Below are 18,537 nucleotides of genomic sequence, written 5' to 3'. Positions count from 1 at the left end.
AAGATGGGTACAGCTTAATGGAACTTCCCAGTGGTTTCCAAAGTATGGTGAGCCGATTGGCATCTGTTTAGATTGCTTTCGATGATGAGGTTCAAGCAATTTGGTTACTTATACTAAATTCATTTTTCAGCAGTTGGGAGGCACAGGTGGCTTTTGAGATTGATTTAATGCATAACGGGAAGTTGATACCGAGTATGGTGAAGACGAGAATGTTGAATGAAGATATTGAGGAATCTGGAAATTTCAATGGAGAAATTCCTCCGAAGCTGAGATAAATACGGAAAACCAAGAGAGGGGTGGTAGAAGCCTTGCTGGGATTCGCCTTCAATATGCCAGAAATGATACATCCAGAGGAAGATAGAAATCTCGAAGACGAAACATCAGATGGTGGTAATGTGACGATTGTCAATGATTTCTCTGTAAACCTGAAGTTCTAATCTAGTAATTGGGTGAATGACTTTGGTTCTAGTTTTTATATTTCTTTTAGATTACCTTAGACTGTCAAAAAAAGAAAAAAAATCATAACACTTAATGCAGATTGCAGAATGAGCCTTTGGATTAGACATACATATACACAAATAAAACAGAACAATTAAAGTTGGGCAACCTAAGGATACATAAGAATTCTATCATTGGTCGAATCATATTGGGACCAACAAAAAATCCAGCTCAACATCTTAAAAATTATCTCCGAATGGAATACAATCAAGGTATTCGAAGCATAGCACTGGCATTTTACTCTTGCCTAACAAAGGGTGAGGAGCTCATATCTGTACTGTAAATTGAATCCTCTGCCCCACCATAGTAGTTTTCCTCTTTCTCCTCATCCCATTTGAGAACCTCTCTTATATACTTAAATGCCGTGTCTACTGTAATCCGATCCCTCGCCCTAGATTCCCGTACAAAGAGCTTCCGGCCGGTAAGGGAAGCGTAAAGGTCTTTGAACTTCTTAGCAACATAGTAGTAAGCCTGATGGGCTAGTGAATGATTGTTGTTGTGTGTCCGCACTGGACTAAAATCATTGAACCACTCACAAGTACTTAAAGGTGAGTGACTAACCTTTTCCTCGAAGAGATCATACTTGTTGAGTATCAACATGAAAGGCGTATCCTTGAAGCAAGGGTGCCTGATCATTGTCTCAAAAAGTTCCTTGCATCGTATCATCTTGTTTTGAAGTAGGGCTGTGCTACCATTAATCTCCGGAGCAATCCACATTTGGTCATAGTCACTAAGTGCAACACAGAAAACTACCACTCGAACATCTTCAAACATTTCGACCCACTTGCACCCCTCATTCATCCCCTTTGCATTAACCCTTATAAGTTGGTATCTGAAAAATATGATACTAGAGTTGTTTACAATTCTAAATCGAATAACAATCGTCCTGAAGGAAAAGCAAAATCAAAGTACACATATTAAAAATGAGGAATGTATATGGGCATCTGCTCCCAGCAGTCAGTTTTCCATGATTACTAGTACAAATATGTGATCAATATAATAAATGGTCAAATCTTTCACAAGGCGGCAGAATCAAGGTGCATTACTTAAACGCATAAGCTACCAGTAACAGAATAACAGCTCTAGGCACAAGTTAATAATCTTTGACTGAAAGCTTCCGTGCTCTTGCAACATGGATGCTACAAGCAGAGATGCAGTGCAAGCAAATTTTTCCATAATTTATTACACTTAACTACCAAGATGTATATATCAAAAGAAGAATGGCAAAAACTTACTTGGTCAGAGGCGGAAGTTGAGCTTCCAGATTGTCTGCGTAGGTTTCAGACATTGGGCTATGGTCATCAAGTGAAAATTCTATGAAGGCCAGACCATTTCCCTGTGTAACACCTTCTGCATAAAGAATATCACGTTCTGAAGGTTCATATTCATTGCTTGACACTTCAACAGCCTGAAAGAAAAATAAAATATCACATTCTTAATCCATTCAATATTGAGAATTCAAATTTAATTTATCTAGGCCCAGTCATCACCCACACAATAATTGGAACACTAAAATATTTGGTCAGCCCATTCACATTGAGATATCGTTTCTGCCACTTGGAGCTCACCCTTCAGCCAAAATAACTTAAATGGTCTAAAAATTGGTCCGATTGGCAGTAGAGGACTCTAATTCCCCAAAAAGGTCGAGAAGAGATAAGCCCTCAGTCAAAATAACTTAAATTGAGAAGACAAACCATTCAATAACAGATAATTTCTTTACTAGACATGGAGATCAAAAGCTAAATTGAAGGAATGAATGCATAAGAAACTTGAACACCGCCTACAAAAGAACTAAAACATATCAGCAAGAAAATAACATCTAATTAATTCCCAGTTGAGAAATGGTAGCAGAGAGCAAAATTGAGTTATGTGGCAGACATGGCCTATAGGCTCAGATTCAGATCACCAACTCATGATTACAGGATCAAGGGGGAGGTTATATGTTTAAGCTTGTCAGAATGAGAGAGCAATATTTTCTACATCAAGAAATAAGACTGGTGGAAGGGTTTCCAAATGAGGTTGGGTTGTCCCATCAAAGAAAAGCATTATTAAGTTAAACAAATAGAAATAGAAAATCTACACAATGTGAAGCTTATATAGGTAAATGCAGAAGACATTCAACAAGGCTGTAAGAAAATACCCGGCTTAAGAAGTACTCTGCTACATCTGGGAGGAAGTGGAGCTCATCTTTTCTCTTGTATGTTTCTTGTATAGCCGGATCCTTCCACAATTCATCAACTAAAGGAGCATACTCACGAGTGGCTGCAGGAAAAAATGCATCCAAATCTCCAGTGGCTATAATGTCAAGCAGCCAGTCAGAGAAATGCTTCAACCTTGGGTTGATGGAATAGATACACTGACTAGTTTCACAGGGTTCAATTGCTCCACCTGAAACAAAATTATAGGTAATGATATTACACATTGGAGCCACTCCATTGGTGTCACCCAATTTGATTGCTTTCTTTTACTTGTTAAGGAATAATAAAAGAAAGTTCACCATATGAAAAGAGCCAAACATAATTTGAACATGCATTGGGAGAAGCACTATTGAATTCCAATAATGCATTAATGTTACTGTTAATATTCTTAAAATTTATTCTCCAAATTTTGTAATTTTGAAGAAATTTCTATCTTTTCTTTCAGATATTGATACATTATTTTTTTATCACCAAATATTTAGAATTTATGTAGTTGTCTACCTCAATTTATCTAACTATATTATGATTAAAAACCTTGAGTAACAAGAAAATTAGAAGCTATAATGTCTCCAAACCCAACCACCAATTACTTAACCAAGGCTTTCTCCAGACTACCATGATATGATGTTAAACATGTTCATGACTATGATTTGTAGAGCACATAAAAATACAAAAATACTCTCCACTGATGCCTGGACCCAGCCATTGCACAAAAATTTGAGGGTGCCATACAAAATTTGCTACAAACTTTTAACATACTAGCAAAAGCAAAGTTTTTTAAAGCAAATTAAACATAATATTTTAATATAGTATAAATTTTTTAATATACAAATACGTTGAAATGCTGATATGTACAAGTGTTCACATTTCTAAATTTTATAAGGATGCCCAATACAATGTGTCAATGTAGAGACATGAGACTTGTACCCATGATCAAATGTAAGCTATTAATATTTGCAGTTTGCCTTAACATCAATACCAAGGAAAGAATTGTTTCCAGCAAAACAGTTTGGTTAAACAAAGTTCATCAAGCCACAAAAACTGCATGCACTAACTCTGGTTTAAACAGTATGGACACGTCTATCAATTTAAGGATTTCCTTCTGTTTGGGCCATTATGCCATCATCCACATTCTCCAGTGTGATGATATTTACAGAGTTACTATCACCATTAGTTGTCATCTCCTAACAATGAAAATCTTTATCCACCAACCCCATGATGATTAACCCAAATTTCTCCCAAAGCTTCCATATGTAGGCTTGCAATTCCTCCCATATTATATAAAGCTTTCAAAGCCCAGTCCTCGATATGCTCCTGGGCATTTAAGACAGATGGCTGAACTGGGACGGGCTCAATTTTGATAAAAAAGATAACATGGAAACTATGATAACATATGGCTTGGGCTGGGCTGTGCAAATGAAAATTAGGCTGTCCACTTGATTTACAAAACTACCTTTGACAAACAACATCATGCACTGTCTTAAGTTTCAAACAGACTTCCACTTCTACAGTAACTTGACTTTTGACTTCATCAGAATTCTTAACAAGCAAGCAAGCCAAGACAAAAATGAAATTATAACATGTCCTGTTTTACAACTCATTTGCATAGGAAAGCTGTCATCATCTATCAACCAACAAAAAAAAAAAATTCCAAACACAGGAACCATGCACAATTCTATTCCAGACAAATTCTGAAGCAAAGATTCAAATTACATTTCAATTCAACACTCTCACCTCATAGAAGGTACATGCTAGTATAACAAGATACTAAGAAGTTCTAATTCATAATAAGCAAATAACTTTCTTAATGCCCCATTGATTTTACCTAAATATTTTATATCTACTCTCCTGTAGTTAAACTAGAAAGAGGAAAGGATTAAAAAAATTTAGACAAAGCTTTTGTTCTTATTTTATTTACAATGCATGGCTGGTGGGTAGTATAATTACTTTATCAATCGATTTAACATGCACTAGGAAATATAAAAATCAGCAATATTACCAGCTTCAGAGTTTTGATCATGGCAACCCAGGGATTTCATTTTAGACATGGCCTCCTCCTCAAAGCGCTCTCGTCCATCTAGCAAAATGCTGAGATATCTATACATATTGCTCTGTATCATCAACTTAATATTCTGTAATTCTTCCACGCTAAACTTGTTCCCATATAAGAATTTGACCTGTTAAAGAAACATTATTAAAAAAAAAAAAGAAAAAAAAGGAAAAAAACAGTGTCTACATAAACAGAACACTGAAATAAACTATAATTCTGGTGTCGGACAAATAAGAAGGATGTTGAGAAAATGCTTGTTCAGCAATTTATTAAATATATGATGGTGCAATATCAACTAGAAAATTTAGTGGAAATATACAATTATATGAAATAATAATAATAATATTAAAATACACATTAAAAAATATAGAAACCTGCATGAGGCACAAACAGAGAAACCTAAGCTGGTTAGAAGTTGGCAATATCAAAGTGTGAATATATCTTTGGTACAAACATTTCCAGTCATAAATATACACATTAAAAGTACATATAGAAGTTTAGACTGTGTTGGGATCACACACTTGGATGGCAAAAGTTCTTCAAAGTCAGCCAAGCTATAATCAGATGGTTTCTATAGCAAATTGAAATATCATCGCTCTTGCATAGATTAATCTTCTCTGAGTAAGTGCACATCTTAGGTTCCATAAGATTATTGCAATTACTACTAAAACTGTGAGAAAAAACATGGCCCCACAAAAAGCAGCAGATAAGAAGGCCGTACCTGCTTGAAAATGGTGCTGGTCCCAGAGCCTTGAAGCCCAAGAAGAAGAAGCTTCTGAACCCTTTTCTGCTCTTGATAATTTGTAACAATTGTATAATTGCTAGCCTCATCTCTAGGCCCCTGGGATTGACCATGGGGCACTGGCAAAGAGAACAGGGAACAGGCAATCCGTGTTGTTGCCTGTCTAGCAAAGAGAAAATCCTAAATGTATCGAATATTCACAATCCAAATATACGCTTTGTGCAAATTTTAATGAGTTTTCCAGTACATACCTTCTTCCAGATGTTTCCCCTAATGTTATTCTGACCTTCTTCCTCATAACGACCATCATCATAAACCCAGAAGTGTGTGTCACGTGGGCACTGTACATTGGCCAGCTGTAATAATAAAGAAACAGGTATCATTTGTAGAGAACTGACAGAACCCAACAACTTAAGACAAAAATTATAAGGCTAAGCACTTCTCATATGGAGCTTGGAAACAATTCCTCCTCAAAATAGTTGTGTAACAAAATGTTTACGATGCAAGCAAATTGTATATGACTTTGATACACAAGGGCATGTAATGACCCCTAACGTAAAAATAACAGTCTCTTGTGTGCTGGACCCTATTAACGTCAACTACATATGCTAGTTAATCCAGAACAACAAAACTGGGAACCCTGCCAAAGTCGAAAGTGCATAATCATGTTTATCAGAAATGAGTCAGGATATAACAATTTGTGAGCCCGGAGAAAAAAAAAAGAAATCTAGAAAACCAAGTGAAAATGAATCAATGAAATGAAATTAATTACCAAAGGCCCCACCTTTAGAACCCTCCTTTCTAGTTTTGTAATTTCTCGCCCATTGATATAAACTTCAGTGTTCCCATTGCTTGCATGAGGGCTAAGTTTCCCAGTGAAATTTAAGTTTGAACTAATGATTCTATCAGGCTTTTCACCTTCCTGTCAAATCAACATGCAGACATTAAAATTAATTCCTGCTCCCTGAAAGCGCAATAACAGTTGCCAAGCTGTATGAATTTCAGTTGACACATCAAAATGGATACAGACCCACCTTACCCCAAAGACCAGATTCCTTGTCATACCAATATCTACCAGGCTTCAACTTCCGTGGAGGTAAAGAACATCCAAGCAATTCTGCCATCTCTTCTGGCTTTAGAGGGGACCCATTAATGATTAGCTGCTCTGGCCGAAGCTGGTTAGCTGAACATTCTTTCTCTGCTTTCATAATCTGTTTTACTTCCAAGGGGCTGAGCAGTCGTGATAAAACCCTAGAATGTTTACCCAACTTTAACCGTTTTGATTCATCAATTGGCTCACCGATGCATGTCACACATTTACGCCCTTCAGGCATTGATCCCATTGCTCGAAGTACACAGTTGCTGCAATACCTTGCATCGCATACCAGACATGACTCCTTGGTTTCCCACTTCCCTTTTCCACATCGAAAACAAACCCTCATTTTGTTCCTTCTCTTTTCTTTTGAAACCCCAACATACTCAGGATAAATGGGTCTCTCTGAATCAACCCTTTTGCTCTCAGATCTATCAACAGTAGTAAATGTGACAACTGGCACCCTCCTTCCTTCATTGACTTGTTTTGGAGGGTTAATGGGAGGATTGTGAATGGAACCAGGAGAAGCAGAAGGTGAGGCTGAAGAAAAATCAGGGTTTTGCAAGACAGACACTACTGACCCTGAACTTGCTGATAGCCTTGGACTATGAATAGGTGAACCTGTGACACCACCAGCTATGTAAGATACTGGCAAAGGAATCGGTTCAATCACTGGGGCACTTGCATTAACAACTAATCTTTGAGATTCTGAAAGCGGTTCTGCAGTAGGAATTGCATCAGAATTCACATTAAGCGGTTCTACTCTGGGAACACCATAAGGAACTGGAGGACCCTTGTATTCCATAGCTATTGAGTAATCAAGATGAGAAGAATCTTCGGGGAGAGAAGCCCCTGGAGGAAGCATCTTCTTCATCAATTCTTTCCAGCTCTCTCCCTCCCTTTGTTCCATTACCACCAAAATAACCCCCAACAACCCCCAACAACTATATCTCCAAGTACTGAATTAAAACTCTTTTTAAATATCACTCTGTTGCAGACCAAAATAAAGGAAAATAAATAAATCAAGAGGCAGTGTTTTGAATTTTTGTTTTGAAATTCTATCCAAATAGACGACGTCGTTTAGTTGTAATAAAATGTAAAACACGCCAATATATAATAGTGGCTGATTGTACAGATTGGGGGCTAATTGGAAATACAATCAAGTGTGGTTTCTATTCTCTACCTGTCTATTCTGTTTTTCTCTCTTTCTCTCTTCTTTCTTGACTCCGAAATTCTTCCTTCTGGTTTTGCCTTCTTCCTTCATCATCTCTTCTTCAATTAGTTCAGTTCATATCAATTGGTATCAGAGCTGTGATCCTCTGCCATGGTTGAAGAAATAGACCAAGAGTTTGAGCAAGAAATGTTACAGTATGTACGGGAGGCATTGCAAGAATCAGAGACGCATTTTCAGAGTTTGCTAATGGAGTCCTTTGACGCTTCTCATAGGATGCTAATGGAGTCCTTTGATGAGATCAACAACTTGATTAGAGATTGGAGTCTGTCATGAATTGAAAATTTTGAACAGAAATTTAACCTAGCAGAAGCAAAAGCAGAAGAAGTTGCTGAAGATATGGTACAAAACGCTTTTTCTGACAAACTTATGACTGAAGCCTCATACACCATCAGCAACAGGAAAAAAATGTCAATAATCACCCAAGACAAAACTGAAGTAGCCAATGGAACAAGGTTGAATTAAAAAAACTCTAGGAGGTTCCCATGATATAGACTTGTAATGTAACTTAGAAATAGTCACCAAGCAGCCGCATCTTTTGAATGCCTTCAAATTGGAAAGAATGAATTAACGAATTGATCTAATTTAAATGAAACTAAACCAAATTGAATCATTCAAACCACAAATAAATTGATTCAAATCACAGTCGAATGGGTGGTTTTCATCCAGAAACAAAAACCTAATCCAATGTTTAAGGCACCAAGCATGACCATTCAGCTCAACCACACAGCCGCCATTTAAGATCATATCAACTTACATTCCAACAAGAAACATTCAGTTGGCACTAAACCTAAAAAAAAAAAAAAACAAAAATTCGAATTTTACAGAGTCCAATAAAGACTTTTGAGCTTAAACACCCAAAAGATAATATAAAACCGAATCATTCACAGTCAAACAGAACAACCCACTTGGGATCACACAATATAATGCTACAAACGAAACCATTTACAAAAGTCCAAACATTAAAAAATCAGAGTCGAACAAACAAAACAAAAGCCCTAGAAATTAATGAAACCAAGACTTGTTCAAATAAAGAATCTATCATAAACAATCTCCCCTACCTTCCCAAAAAGCAAAAATATATATATATATATACAAAGAAGTATCAAATACCTGAAAAAATAATTGAAAATTCCCTTTTGAAGTAATCTCGAGACATGTTAAAGAGAGAAAGAGAGAGCTTAGCTGAAAAAGGACAAGAAATGAAGCTGAATCTGATAAGAAAAGAAAAGAAGCTGGAAAAAATCTAAGACAAAAGAAGAAGAAACAAAATAAACCCACTTAGCTTTTCGAGCTTCTTTCAAGAAACCCCAACCAAAAAACACAAAAAGCTTACAAATCTCTCTGCAACTCCCCCTCTTTGATCGAAATATAATCTCAGAAAAACAAAAGCGAATAAAAACATAAAAAGTTTGACGATACGTGGAATACTACAGCCAGTGAAAGTGAGAGATGAGGTGGGGGCCCACATGTAATATCTTCTTCCATGAGTGTGGATGAAAAGGACAGGTTAGTCGGACGCAGCGTGTGTTAAACGCGCAGTGATAAGATAGCTAAAAGGGCAGAGTGTTGGCTGTAAGGTACGCGCAGTTGAAAAGGGTGTGTTTGGAAGAAAAGAAAAAAATAGAAAATTAACAATGCGCTGAGCCAGCGACTGAGGATGGTCAGAATTAGGGATGACAATGGAGAGGGGAGGGGAGGGGAGGGGCAGGAAGGGGATTTCAATCCCCGTCTCCATCCTTGTAAGTAATATCAATCCCCGTCTTGGATCTGTCTCTGTTAAGAGAATAGAAATAATTCTTTGTCCCCTCTTCGTAAAGAAAAATTTTTTTCCCATCCTTTTTTCGTCCCTGTGGGAAAAAATCTTCTTCCCGTATCGTAAAAAAAATATTATTTTTATCTTGTAAATACAATATAAATATATTAAATAATAAAAATAAGCAAAATTAAAATTAATCTACTATTTTAAATATCATAAATATAATATATTAACTCCTTTAATATGCACAACAAATACTAATAAAAATATATTAGTATTTTAAATAAATATATTAATATAAAATGATGGGAATAGGGGCGGGAGGGGAAGGGTCGGGGCAGGGCGGGGAAATATGTATCCCTATCCTCGGTCCATCCCCGATTGTGAAGATTTTTTTTATCCCCGTCCCTGTCCCCTTTCCCATTTTTATCGGAGAACCCCCTCCTCGTTAGGGTCAAGGAGGGTCGAGGCCTCTAAAATCGGGCCCAAATTACCATTACTAGTCAAAATTTGGGATTATTATTATGAGTAGCATTGCCATGCTAAATTATTTAGCTTCCTCTCTAAGAGCCGACCCGTAATTAGCGGTAACATGCTATTTCTACAGTACACACAGTATGATATCCCACCCAAGTACCCGTATTCATTTGGATTATCCAAGTGAGGTTTAAAATTTATTTCCTCCCAATTTAATATTTAACCAGGGCTTGTAGATTAATTTGAGATGCTATGCATGTGTCATAAGAATGGAGTTACATGTATAAATAAATTATTTAAATTTATTTATATAATTTAATATAATAATATTTGATGAAGTAATTTTAAAATTAAAAAAATAAATAATTATATTATTAATTGCAAACTAATACTTTAATTTATATAAATAAATTTAAATAATTTATTTATTCATATAATATTATATTTATACCTACTTAATGTAGTGTTAATAAAAAAATAAATATATAAAATACAATCTTGATGTATTTTTATTTTTAAAAATACTCCTGTAATGTATTTATGGACAGGTTACCGTATTAGAAAGAAGATTGGCATAATTTAATACACACAAATTATTATATTTTCTAATGTATCTACTTAATGACACCTGTCTATGCTAATCAGCTCAAGTGATAATCATATTTCTTTGAGTGAATCACATTTTTCCACCCAAGGTTTGGAGTGACTACCTTTTCTACCCCTAACACTATAAAAGTAAAATAGTGTACATATCTCTTTTTAACATTTTAAATATAACATTTTAACCCTTTTAGAATTTTGCAAACAATAATTCAGTTTTTATAATTTTTTGACAATCTTAACCGTCACCAACTCACCATCATCTCCAACTCCAATCTCTTGGCGTTGATAAAGATGTTCTTAGAGTTATAAACTTGGAGATTTTGTCACAACAACTAGTGGGTCAATTTGAAGATTTCATCATGACAATATAGGTCAACTTGTCGATAGATATTTTATCAAATTTTTAACTCTTCAACCATATATTTTTTAGTTGTCGTCCTTGAAGAATTTACGTGTTGTTAAAGATTCATGAAGGTGTGCGGTAGATGACAAAAGCGAAAAGAAACTATCCTAGTTATGTTGTTTTGGAAAAAAAGTTACCTTGTGTTCGGTGATTATGAATCTTGTTAAGCTGCAAGATAAGAGTGGACACATCAAAAAAATTGTCATTTATGATAACAAATTCTTGTATCAATCACAATTGCTCAAAGGGTTGGCAATAATAACTAGTGGTAGGGGCAGGTAGGGGTGTAAATGAGTTGATTTGCTTGCAACTTGATTTGATTAATGTCAAGTTATGCTTGAGCTTGATGTTGAATGGTTCGGTGCCCTTGCAAGCTAACAACTTGATTTAAGTAAAATGTCATTAAACTTGTAAAGTTATAAATATGGTCTTTTTATCTTTGAAATCTTATATTTTGACTTTAAATTTATGAGAAAATTGATAAATATATAAGTTATAGGGTTTAAATAGAAATATTTTTTTAAATAAAAAGGTTTATATTAATTTTTGAACAAAGCTCAAGTCAATTGTGCTTCTCGCAAGCTAAAGCTTGAGTTAAAAAACTTTAGCTAAACGAGTTCAAAGTCACCTTTAATATTATTGAGTCGAACTTAAACCAAATACTATTTGATTTGATTATATCCTCAAGCTTAACTATACCATCTAGTAAAAAGAGAGTGGGAGTGAAAAGAAATAAAAGAAAGATGTGTTTATATAAGTCAGATATGTACTGGAATTTTATTAACTTCTTAGGATTCTTTTTTATTAGTAAAGTTTGATTTTGAATAAAAAAATGTGATTTATGTCATCGGGGACTACATGTGATTTTGACCGAATCTTGTGTAGAAATATCAATTCACTGTATTTGTTCATCTTCTTCAGGCTTTAGCCATTACATTGAAATTGTTTCACGAGTTACTTCCGATATTGTACTCTTCACCAGTTTAGCATCACCATCTTCATCATCAGGACATCTCAGAGGCACGAACCCACCACCCTTGTCGTGAAATCTGAATAAAATAATCATCCATCTTCGACAACTCTCAAAATTTTTGGTAAATAAAATTATTGTCAATCATCCAAATAGCAAACCTACCAAAAGTGTTGGAGAACGGTAAATATAAAGTGGAGGCATTCGACCTTGTTCAGCTTCTTATTGTAACTTTATGGCGACGGTCAAAAAGCGAAGCGTACCAAATTGTTGGATGCAATAAGCGCAGGGGCATTCTCTATTCCTGTAGATTTTCTTGGAACAATTTTTTATTCAGCAAAGAGGGCTGCGGATGCTGAAAGGAAAGAGCTATTAGGGCTCATCAAAGAGAATAAAATAGCAACGACGAGCGAAAGAAAAAAATGGAAGATATTTTATCATACATGATTGCTAACCCCGAGCCAAATGGTAGTTATATACTTGACCATGAAATTGCAGATGAAGTTATGGGGTTGCTGGTGGCTGAATTCAGCACTCCTACTTCTGAATTCAGTCCCGTAAATTTTTTCACACTAGATATTAAGATGATGATTATAATTAATTAAAATAAGAAGGAACAATGTGGGCTTACTCAATGTGAGTTGAAGAAATGACTGATGTATTTTCCTTGGCTCGTGGATCACTACCTTCTAAATAAACGCCGCGAGGGTCTTCTCTTACTTACAATGCCAGAACATTGACTGAACTCCATGTTTTGGTCAAGTTGCTGCTTGATTACCCTAATATAACAGCAAAAATAGCATCGAATCCTCCTTCTGCTGGGACTCCGGCTAACAAAACTCCTTCCATGTTCATTGTAGCATTCATAAGCTGAGTTTGTGATTCAGGTTCTATCTGCAATTCAAGAAAGTCAGGGAGAATATAAGAAATGATGACATGACAGACAGGATGTGGAAAGAAACAAACAATTGCTTAAGAAAAATATAAAATGCTGCATTTCCTAATTCATAGCTAATTTTTTTTTTCCCTGAAATTCACTTCGAAAATTCAGTTCAGAATTTCTTAAATGGCATCATGCAGTATGTACTATTCTGAAATGGAATATACTGGGTTCTGGATAAATCTTGTAGGAATATTTGAGAAGTACGGTGCTTGGAAAACAAATAAATTAACCGAGCTGTTTTACAAGGAAAAAAATTATGTATTTTAGGGAGAACAACCCAACGGAACACCTGTAGCTTCACCCATCTGGTGCAAATGATGTCTAATCCCAAGCATAGAATCTCTTGCTCCTAACAATGATTTAACAATTGCCACCGTGCTCGGTTCAGTGGCTTGCTCCATCCACTGTCATTCCACTGTGGGAAATCATCTCAAACATCAATAACAGGAATAAAGGAAAAAATATATAGATGTATAAGTTACAAGCATGAATAGTCATGAAAATGAAACACTTAAGTAATTGTCTAAACTAATAAAGCAAATTGTCTCAATAACTTCCACATTTGCACACCATGATAATACCATGCCCCACTTTAGAGTTGTAATTTGAAACTGGATCTCAAACAACACTTAGTATAGTTCAAAGTTCATCAATGACTGCATTTCAAGGTACAAAGATGAACCACTTTAGATGCTTTATTCTCTCATGATGATAAACTGAAAAGGAGCTTCACAATACTGATCGGACATTTGAATAAGCAAGTTCAAGAAATTTAAAAAAGAAAAGGGCACATTACAATAATTGGTGTGGCTTTTCTAGGATGCCATCAAACATGACTAAATAGTCACATTTTATAGGGAACCCAAAAAAAGGTAATATAGAAAAAGTATATTAAAAATATGCTCACTGGCACTTATAACAAAGTTCATGGGAATATGATACGAACCTTAGGAGAACCGCACCTCAAAAGCTAGCTATTGAGATGGGAGAGCCCAAGGCCATATAAACCCCACATTAGTTGCCCATACTTTCCAATGTAGGATCCAAGTCTCATATCTTGCATTTAGGATCGTAACATACCACCACGCTCCGCAGCCCCGGCGCCCACGCGGGCTGGTTGTGCGCTAGCTCTCTGCTAGCCCCGGGCGAACACTGCAATGCCGACGTCACCACCCGCGCCGCACGATTACAATTGGGAGACATGGTGATGGCTCTGATACCAAATGATACGAACCTTAGGAGAACCGCACCTCAAAAGCTAGCTATTGAGATGGGAGAGCCCAAGGCCATATAAACCCCACATTAGTTGCCCATACTTTCCAATGTGGGATCCAAGTCTCATACCTTGCATTTAGGATCGTAACAGAATAACTCCCAATCCAGTAGGACTAATTTCTTTTTGGTTTATGTTGATGTCTGGAAGTCACTAGGTAATTGCATTTTTTCATATTATGTCTCTGGAAAGTGTGCGCAAAATAAACCCATTAGCTATTACCGTCTCTGACTTGAGCTTGCTGCAAATCTCTATTGTACATTTGTATGCATCCCAGTGTTCTTCTGCTAATTTGCTTAACATGCTGAGTTGTGTTTTAATTGCAGAATTTGATTCTGATATCTTTCTCCATATTTTCTGGTATTTCTCAGGCTCCGACTTCTGCCACCTTTTCACAGCACCAACCATTGAAGGTGTGGATGACCCACCAGTTCCCGGTTCTGGGAGAAGCTACATAATCACAGTGCACAGGAACCCACTGAAGTCAACAGTTAAAGCTTATAAGTGAAATTCAAATATAAACCTCCTTGTTAAACTGGCTTTGTCAAAAAAAAAAAAAGTTGCGTGTATATTATTGAGTATATAATTGGATATACAGATGTGATTTTGTTAGAAATTCAGCTCTTATTTAACTAAAACACAAAAATATAATAAAGTAAAATTATTTCATTAATCAAAAGGTTACAAAGATAAATCGAAAAATTTGAGGAATTCGAGGTCTCCCATTTTGGATAGTTTGAAGAGTCCGTGACCTCCCATTTTTCGATAGTTCGAGACGTCGGAGACCTCTCTAAATCAATCAAGGATGGTTGCCCAAATACAAACCCTAATATTTTTTTCTTCCTCCATCTTTTAAAACTCAAAACATATATTTATAATAGGACTGACCATAATAAGATTGAGGACAAGTGTCCCAATTGTTAGGAACCCAGCTCCTATTCAACTAAAACACAAAAATATAATAAACTAAAATTATTTTATTAATCAAAATGTTACAAAGATAAATCGAACAATTTGAGGAGTTTGGGGCCTCCCATTTCGGATAGTTCGAGGAGTCCAGGACCTCCAATTTTTTGACCGTTTAAGACTCTGAAGACCTCTCTAAATCAACTAAGGATGGTTACCCAAATATAAACCCTAATATTTTTTTTTCCCCTCTTTTAAAACCCAAAACATATATTTATAATAGAGATTGATCATTGGATTGCGGACAAGTCTCATAATCCTAACATATTAGTATTATTTTATTCGTAATTTAAAATTATTCAATCATATATTAACACAATATTTTATATTAAAAAATGTGCGTATATAGTTTTATTGTTGATAAAATATTAACTATTAATCCCAAAAGATCAACTGATAGGATGAAGCCAAAATATAATATCTATGATTTGAAAGTGAAAATATTGTGTAAAGAAATAGTACATGCTCAAATTTAATAGAGCTTATTTATAAATAGTTTCAAGCAGTATTTATAAATTAGTGCATTGGTTTTTCAAATTCACAAGTAACTTCAAGATCAAGAATGTCAGTTAGCAGGTGAAGGACACTTCAAAGGAAGCCCTCTACATCAGTGGATGCTATTTCTGAAGAACGATGAATATCCAAAAGAATTAAAAATGGGTTTTTGGAAGAGACTGTTGATACATGCAATGGAGAGGGAGAAGGCGAAAAAAATGTTGAGAAGTTGAGAATTTGATGCAGTAACCAATGAAAGAAAATGTCTGATATAGAGAATATTTTTTTTTAAAACGACGTGATTATACAAAGAAAAAAGTGTTTTATTGCTAGATCCATATGCTCATATAGAACCGACAAACATGCACACATTTATTGAAATAAGTAGAGCATCTTTAAAGACTTCAGCTTGCTTACGAAGCTCATCAATGGTGGCAAGGAAAACTTAGTTCTCTCATGATCCCAGTTCCCTATTAGGATATCAACAACAACATCCTGTAATGGTGCTCCTTCAACCTGTGAAATTGGAGAGGAAAACTAATTAAAATGATTTAAAAATAATAATTATCAAAAGACAACTATTAGAATTCCAATTTTATAATATGATTAAATTTCTTTATTTATACAAAGAGGAAGGATGAATGAAAGGAAAAGGGATGCTAGTTCACCAGTATGTTATGTTCATCTCTACACATACATCACCATTGCAATGTAATTGGGCAACATAGCCACTAACAAATATTTAACCTATAACTCTGATCTCTTCATATAATAATAAAATTTTGACAGAAATAATGTGTTCCATCATCACACGCATAAGAGAAGACGGATAGCTGCCGAGGATGAGAATGATGATGATGTATTCTCACAACGCAGACAAATGAGAGACAAAAGATACCTGAGCAGAAGAAATCACTTCTGGTGAAAAATGGCCATAATGCTGACTACCATAAACTGCAAAACTGACATCAAATCAAGCCGACTGCAATCCTTCCCTGTACAATACAGTGAGCGGTTTGAGCTATAACATGTGCAATATCAAAATCTGCTGAATCCTTCTTTTCATTCTGTTGGTCATTGGAAAAGGAAAGATTAACAAAGGTAATGAAGCAAGGCAGCAGAAACCACGGCAGTTGTCATTGCAGCAGAGGAACCCAATCCAGGTTTTTGCGACTTCAGACTTGCAATTTTCTCCATTCAAATCCTCTGCATTGAAGGTTATTAATGTAAAGGGAGGAAGTACAGTCAACGCTTCTGGTGTCAGAGGGAGCCCACGTGCTTCAGTCTTTGAAAAAATGGAACATTCAACTGATAACTTCAAGTAAATTTTGAACAGAAATTCATTAACCAGAAACCTCAAAATATTGGAAGCAAGAAAACACTTGACAAGCTTTCCCATATAGATGTTTTTGACACATAATATCAATAAAGTGAAAATGTTTTGTGTTGGAAAGCATCATACAGCATTCAAACCTAATACCAGAAACAGCAAACAGTATGCCCACAACCACCACTGTAAATGATGGTTTAGTATAGTTAAAAAAGCATGCAACAAGATAAACTTAAAGAAAGGGGCATTTAATTGAGAGAAAGATGCCACTAAATCATTTTCCTCTTTCAAGAGAGTTATTGAAACACTAGAAAGGGCTCATACCTGATTCAAGTCCTGCACAACTAATGTAATTTGGAACATGAGATTCTGTTCGAGTGTTTATTAAATGTTGAAAGAATAAGAGTGAAACTGAAGCATCAAGCATTACCGTGCAAGAGTAGTTTGTGTAATGCATCTTTCTTATTCATATCTAATGTAGCATGAGCAGCAGCAACTGCATACTGAATTGCTTGTTCCACAAAAGTGTTTCGTGATTCACTGGAATTTCATGAAAATAATAATTATTATTATTCTTCAGATAATAATTCTTCACATACTGAATTGCTTCAGATAATAATAATTATTATTATTTTCTTTAATTTTTTCCTGTACTTAATGATTATAAAAATTTGAGAGAAGACATGCTAAAATTAATTCCTCAGATAAAAAAATCTCTATATTTTTTATATTTTTACATTTTCCCATATTTTTACTTCCTATATTTTTCAAAAAATAAGTTTCAACATTTCTATTTCAGCGTTTTAACGTGTCTGTTTCTTATATTTAAAATAATCCCAGATACCGAACCAAGTTCATACTTGAACAAGGGCTTACATTTAAACAATTTAGCTACTGCAAAATTAAGATTATGAAAAAAAAGTAAAACAGTAACGAAATGACGCACCCACGCCCAGCTACCAGGTTTTAATTCTTCATAAAACGGCTTAACAATGGCACAAAATTGAGCACTTGTACTTGAAACAATTCAAGCATTTGGTCTCTCCAAGATAAGATAATCCCCGGTCAACACTTTCCCAGGAGCTGAAACCACAACTCTGTAGAGTTTCACATTCATCGCATCAAAATACTGTAAACCCAATTCCAGAGTTCGTATATAAATGTATTACAACAATTCAAATTGTGCGTTTTAATTGACGATATCGAGAATGAACTTACTCCGCCGTTGATCTTGATCTGTTTACTCTGTCTCTGAAATCGGCAATGATCAAAGCCACCTCAAATTGAAAGTTTGGATGACAATGGAAGGAATTATATTATAGTTTATTATGATCCTCATTCATGTTATTCCCATTTTTGGCCGGTTGTCTTGTAACAAAGAGGTAATACTATATACAAATTCATTTGTATAAACTAAGATGATTATATTACCCAATTACAAACTGATAATTCAGTTGGGAAGAAACAATCCCTAACAAAGAATCAGAAAGTATTATTTTCCAAATA

General features: G+C 35.3%; 1 protein-coding gene and 1 pseudogene across 13 annotated transcripts; both read right to left on the bottom strand.

Annotated features, from left to right (window-relative positions):
- Window positions 1-538: 538 nt before the first annotated feature.
- On the bottom strand, window positions 539-9,490 carry LOC123222447 (extra-large guanine nucleotide-binding protein 3-like). 13 transcript variants are annotated; one of them, XM_044645220.1, is made up of 11 exons: window positions 8,926-9,490; window positions 8,116-8,358; window positions 7,949-8,042; window positions 6,523-7,853; window positions 6,273-6,410; window positions 5,740-5,844; window positions 5,468-5,647; window positions 4,696-4,873; window positions 2,639-2,886; window positions 1,734-1,906; window positions 539-1,345 (listed from the first exon to the last, which is right to left on the bottom strand). In XM_044645220.1, the coding sequence occupies exons 4-11, from the start codon at window positions 7,489-7,491 to the stop codon at window positions 736-738; spliced, it is 2,601 nt and encodes an 866-aa protein (XP_044501155.1). In that variant the 5' UTR covers window positions 7,492-7,853; window positions 7,949-8,042; window positions 8,116-8,358; window positions 8,926-9,490; the 3' UTR covers window positions 539-735. The 13 variants fall into 13 exon arrangements, with proteins under 13 accessions (XP_044501155.1, XP_044501147.1, XP_044501150.1 ...); XM_044645212.1 differs by having other exon boundaries at window positions 6,523-7,569; window positions 7,765-8,358; XM_044645215.1 differs by having other exon boundaries at window positions 7,949-8,358.
- A 3,161-nt stretch (window positions 9,491-12,651) lies between these two features.
- Window positions 12,652-18,148, bottom strand: LOC123223978 (annotated as a pseudogene).
- Window positions 18,149-18,537: the final 389 nt, after the last annotated feature.

Source organism: Mangifera indica, chromosome 8 (genome assembly GCF_011075055.1).
Source record: "Mangifera indica cultivar Alphonso chromosome 8, CATAS_Mindica_2.1, whole genome shotgun sequence".
NCBI lineage: Eukaryota > Viridiplantae > Streptophyta > Magnoliopsida > Sapindales > Anacardiaceae > Mangifera > Mangifera indica.
This window is presented reverse-complemented; position numbering and strand designations above follow the sequence as displayed.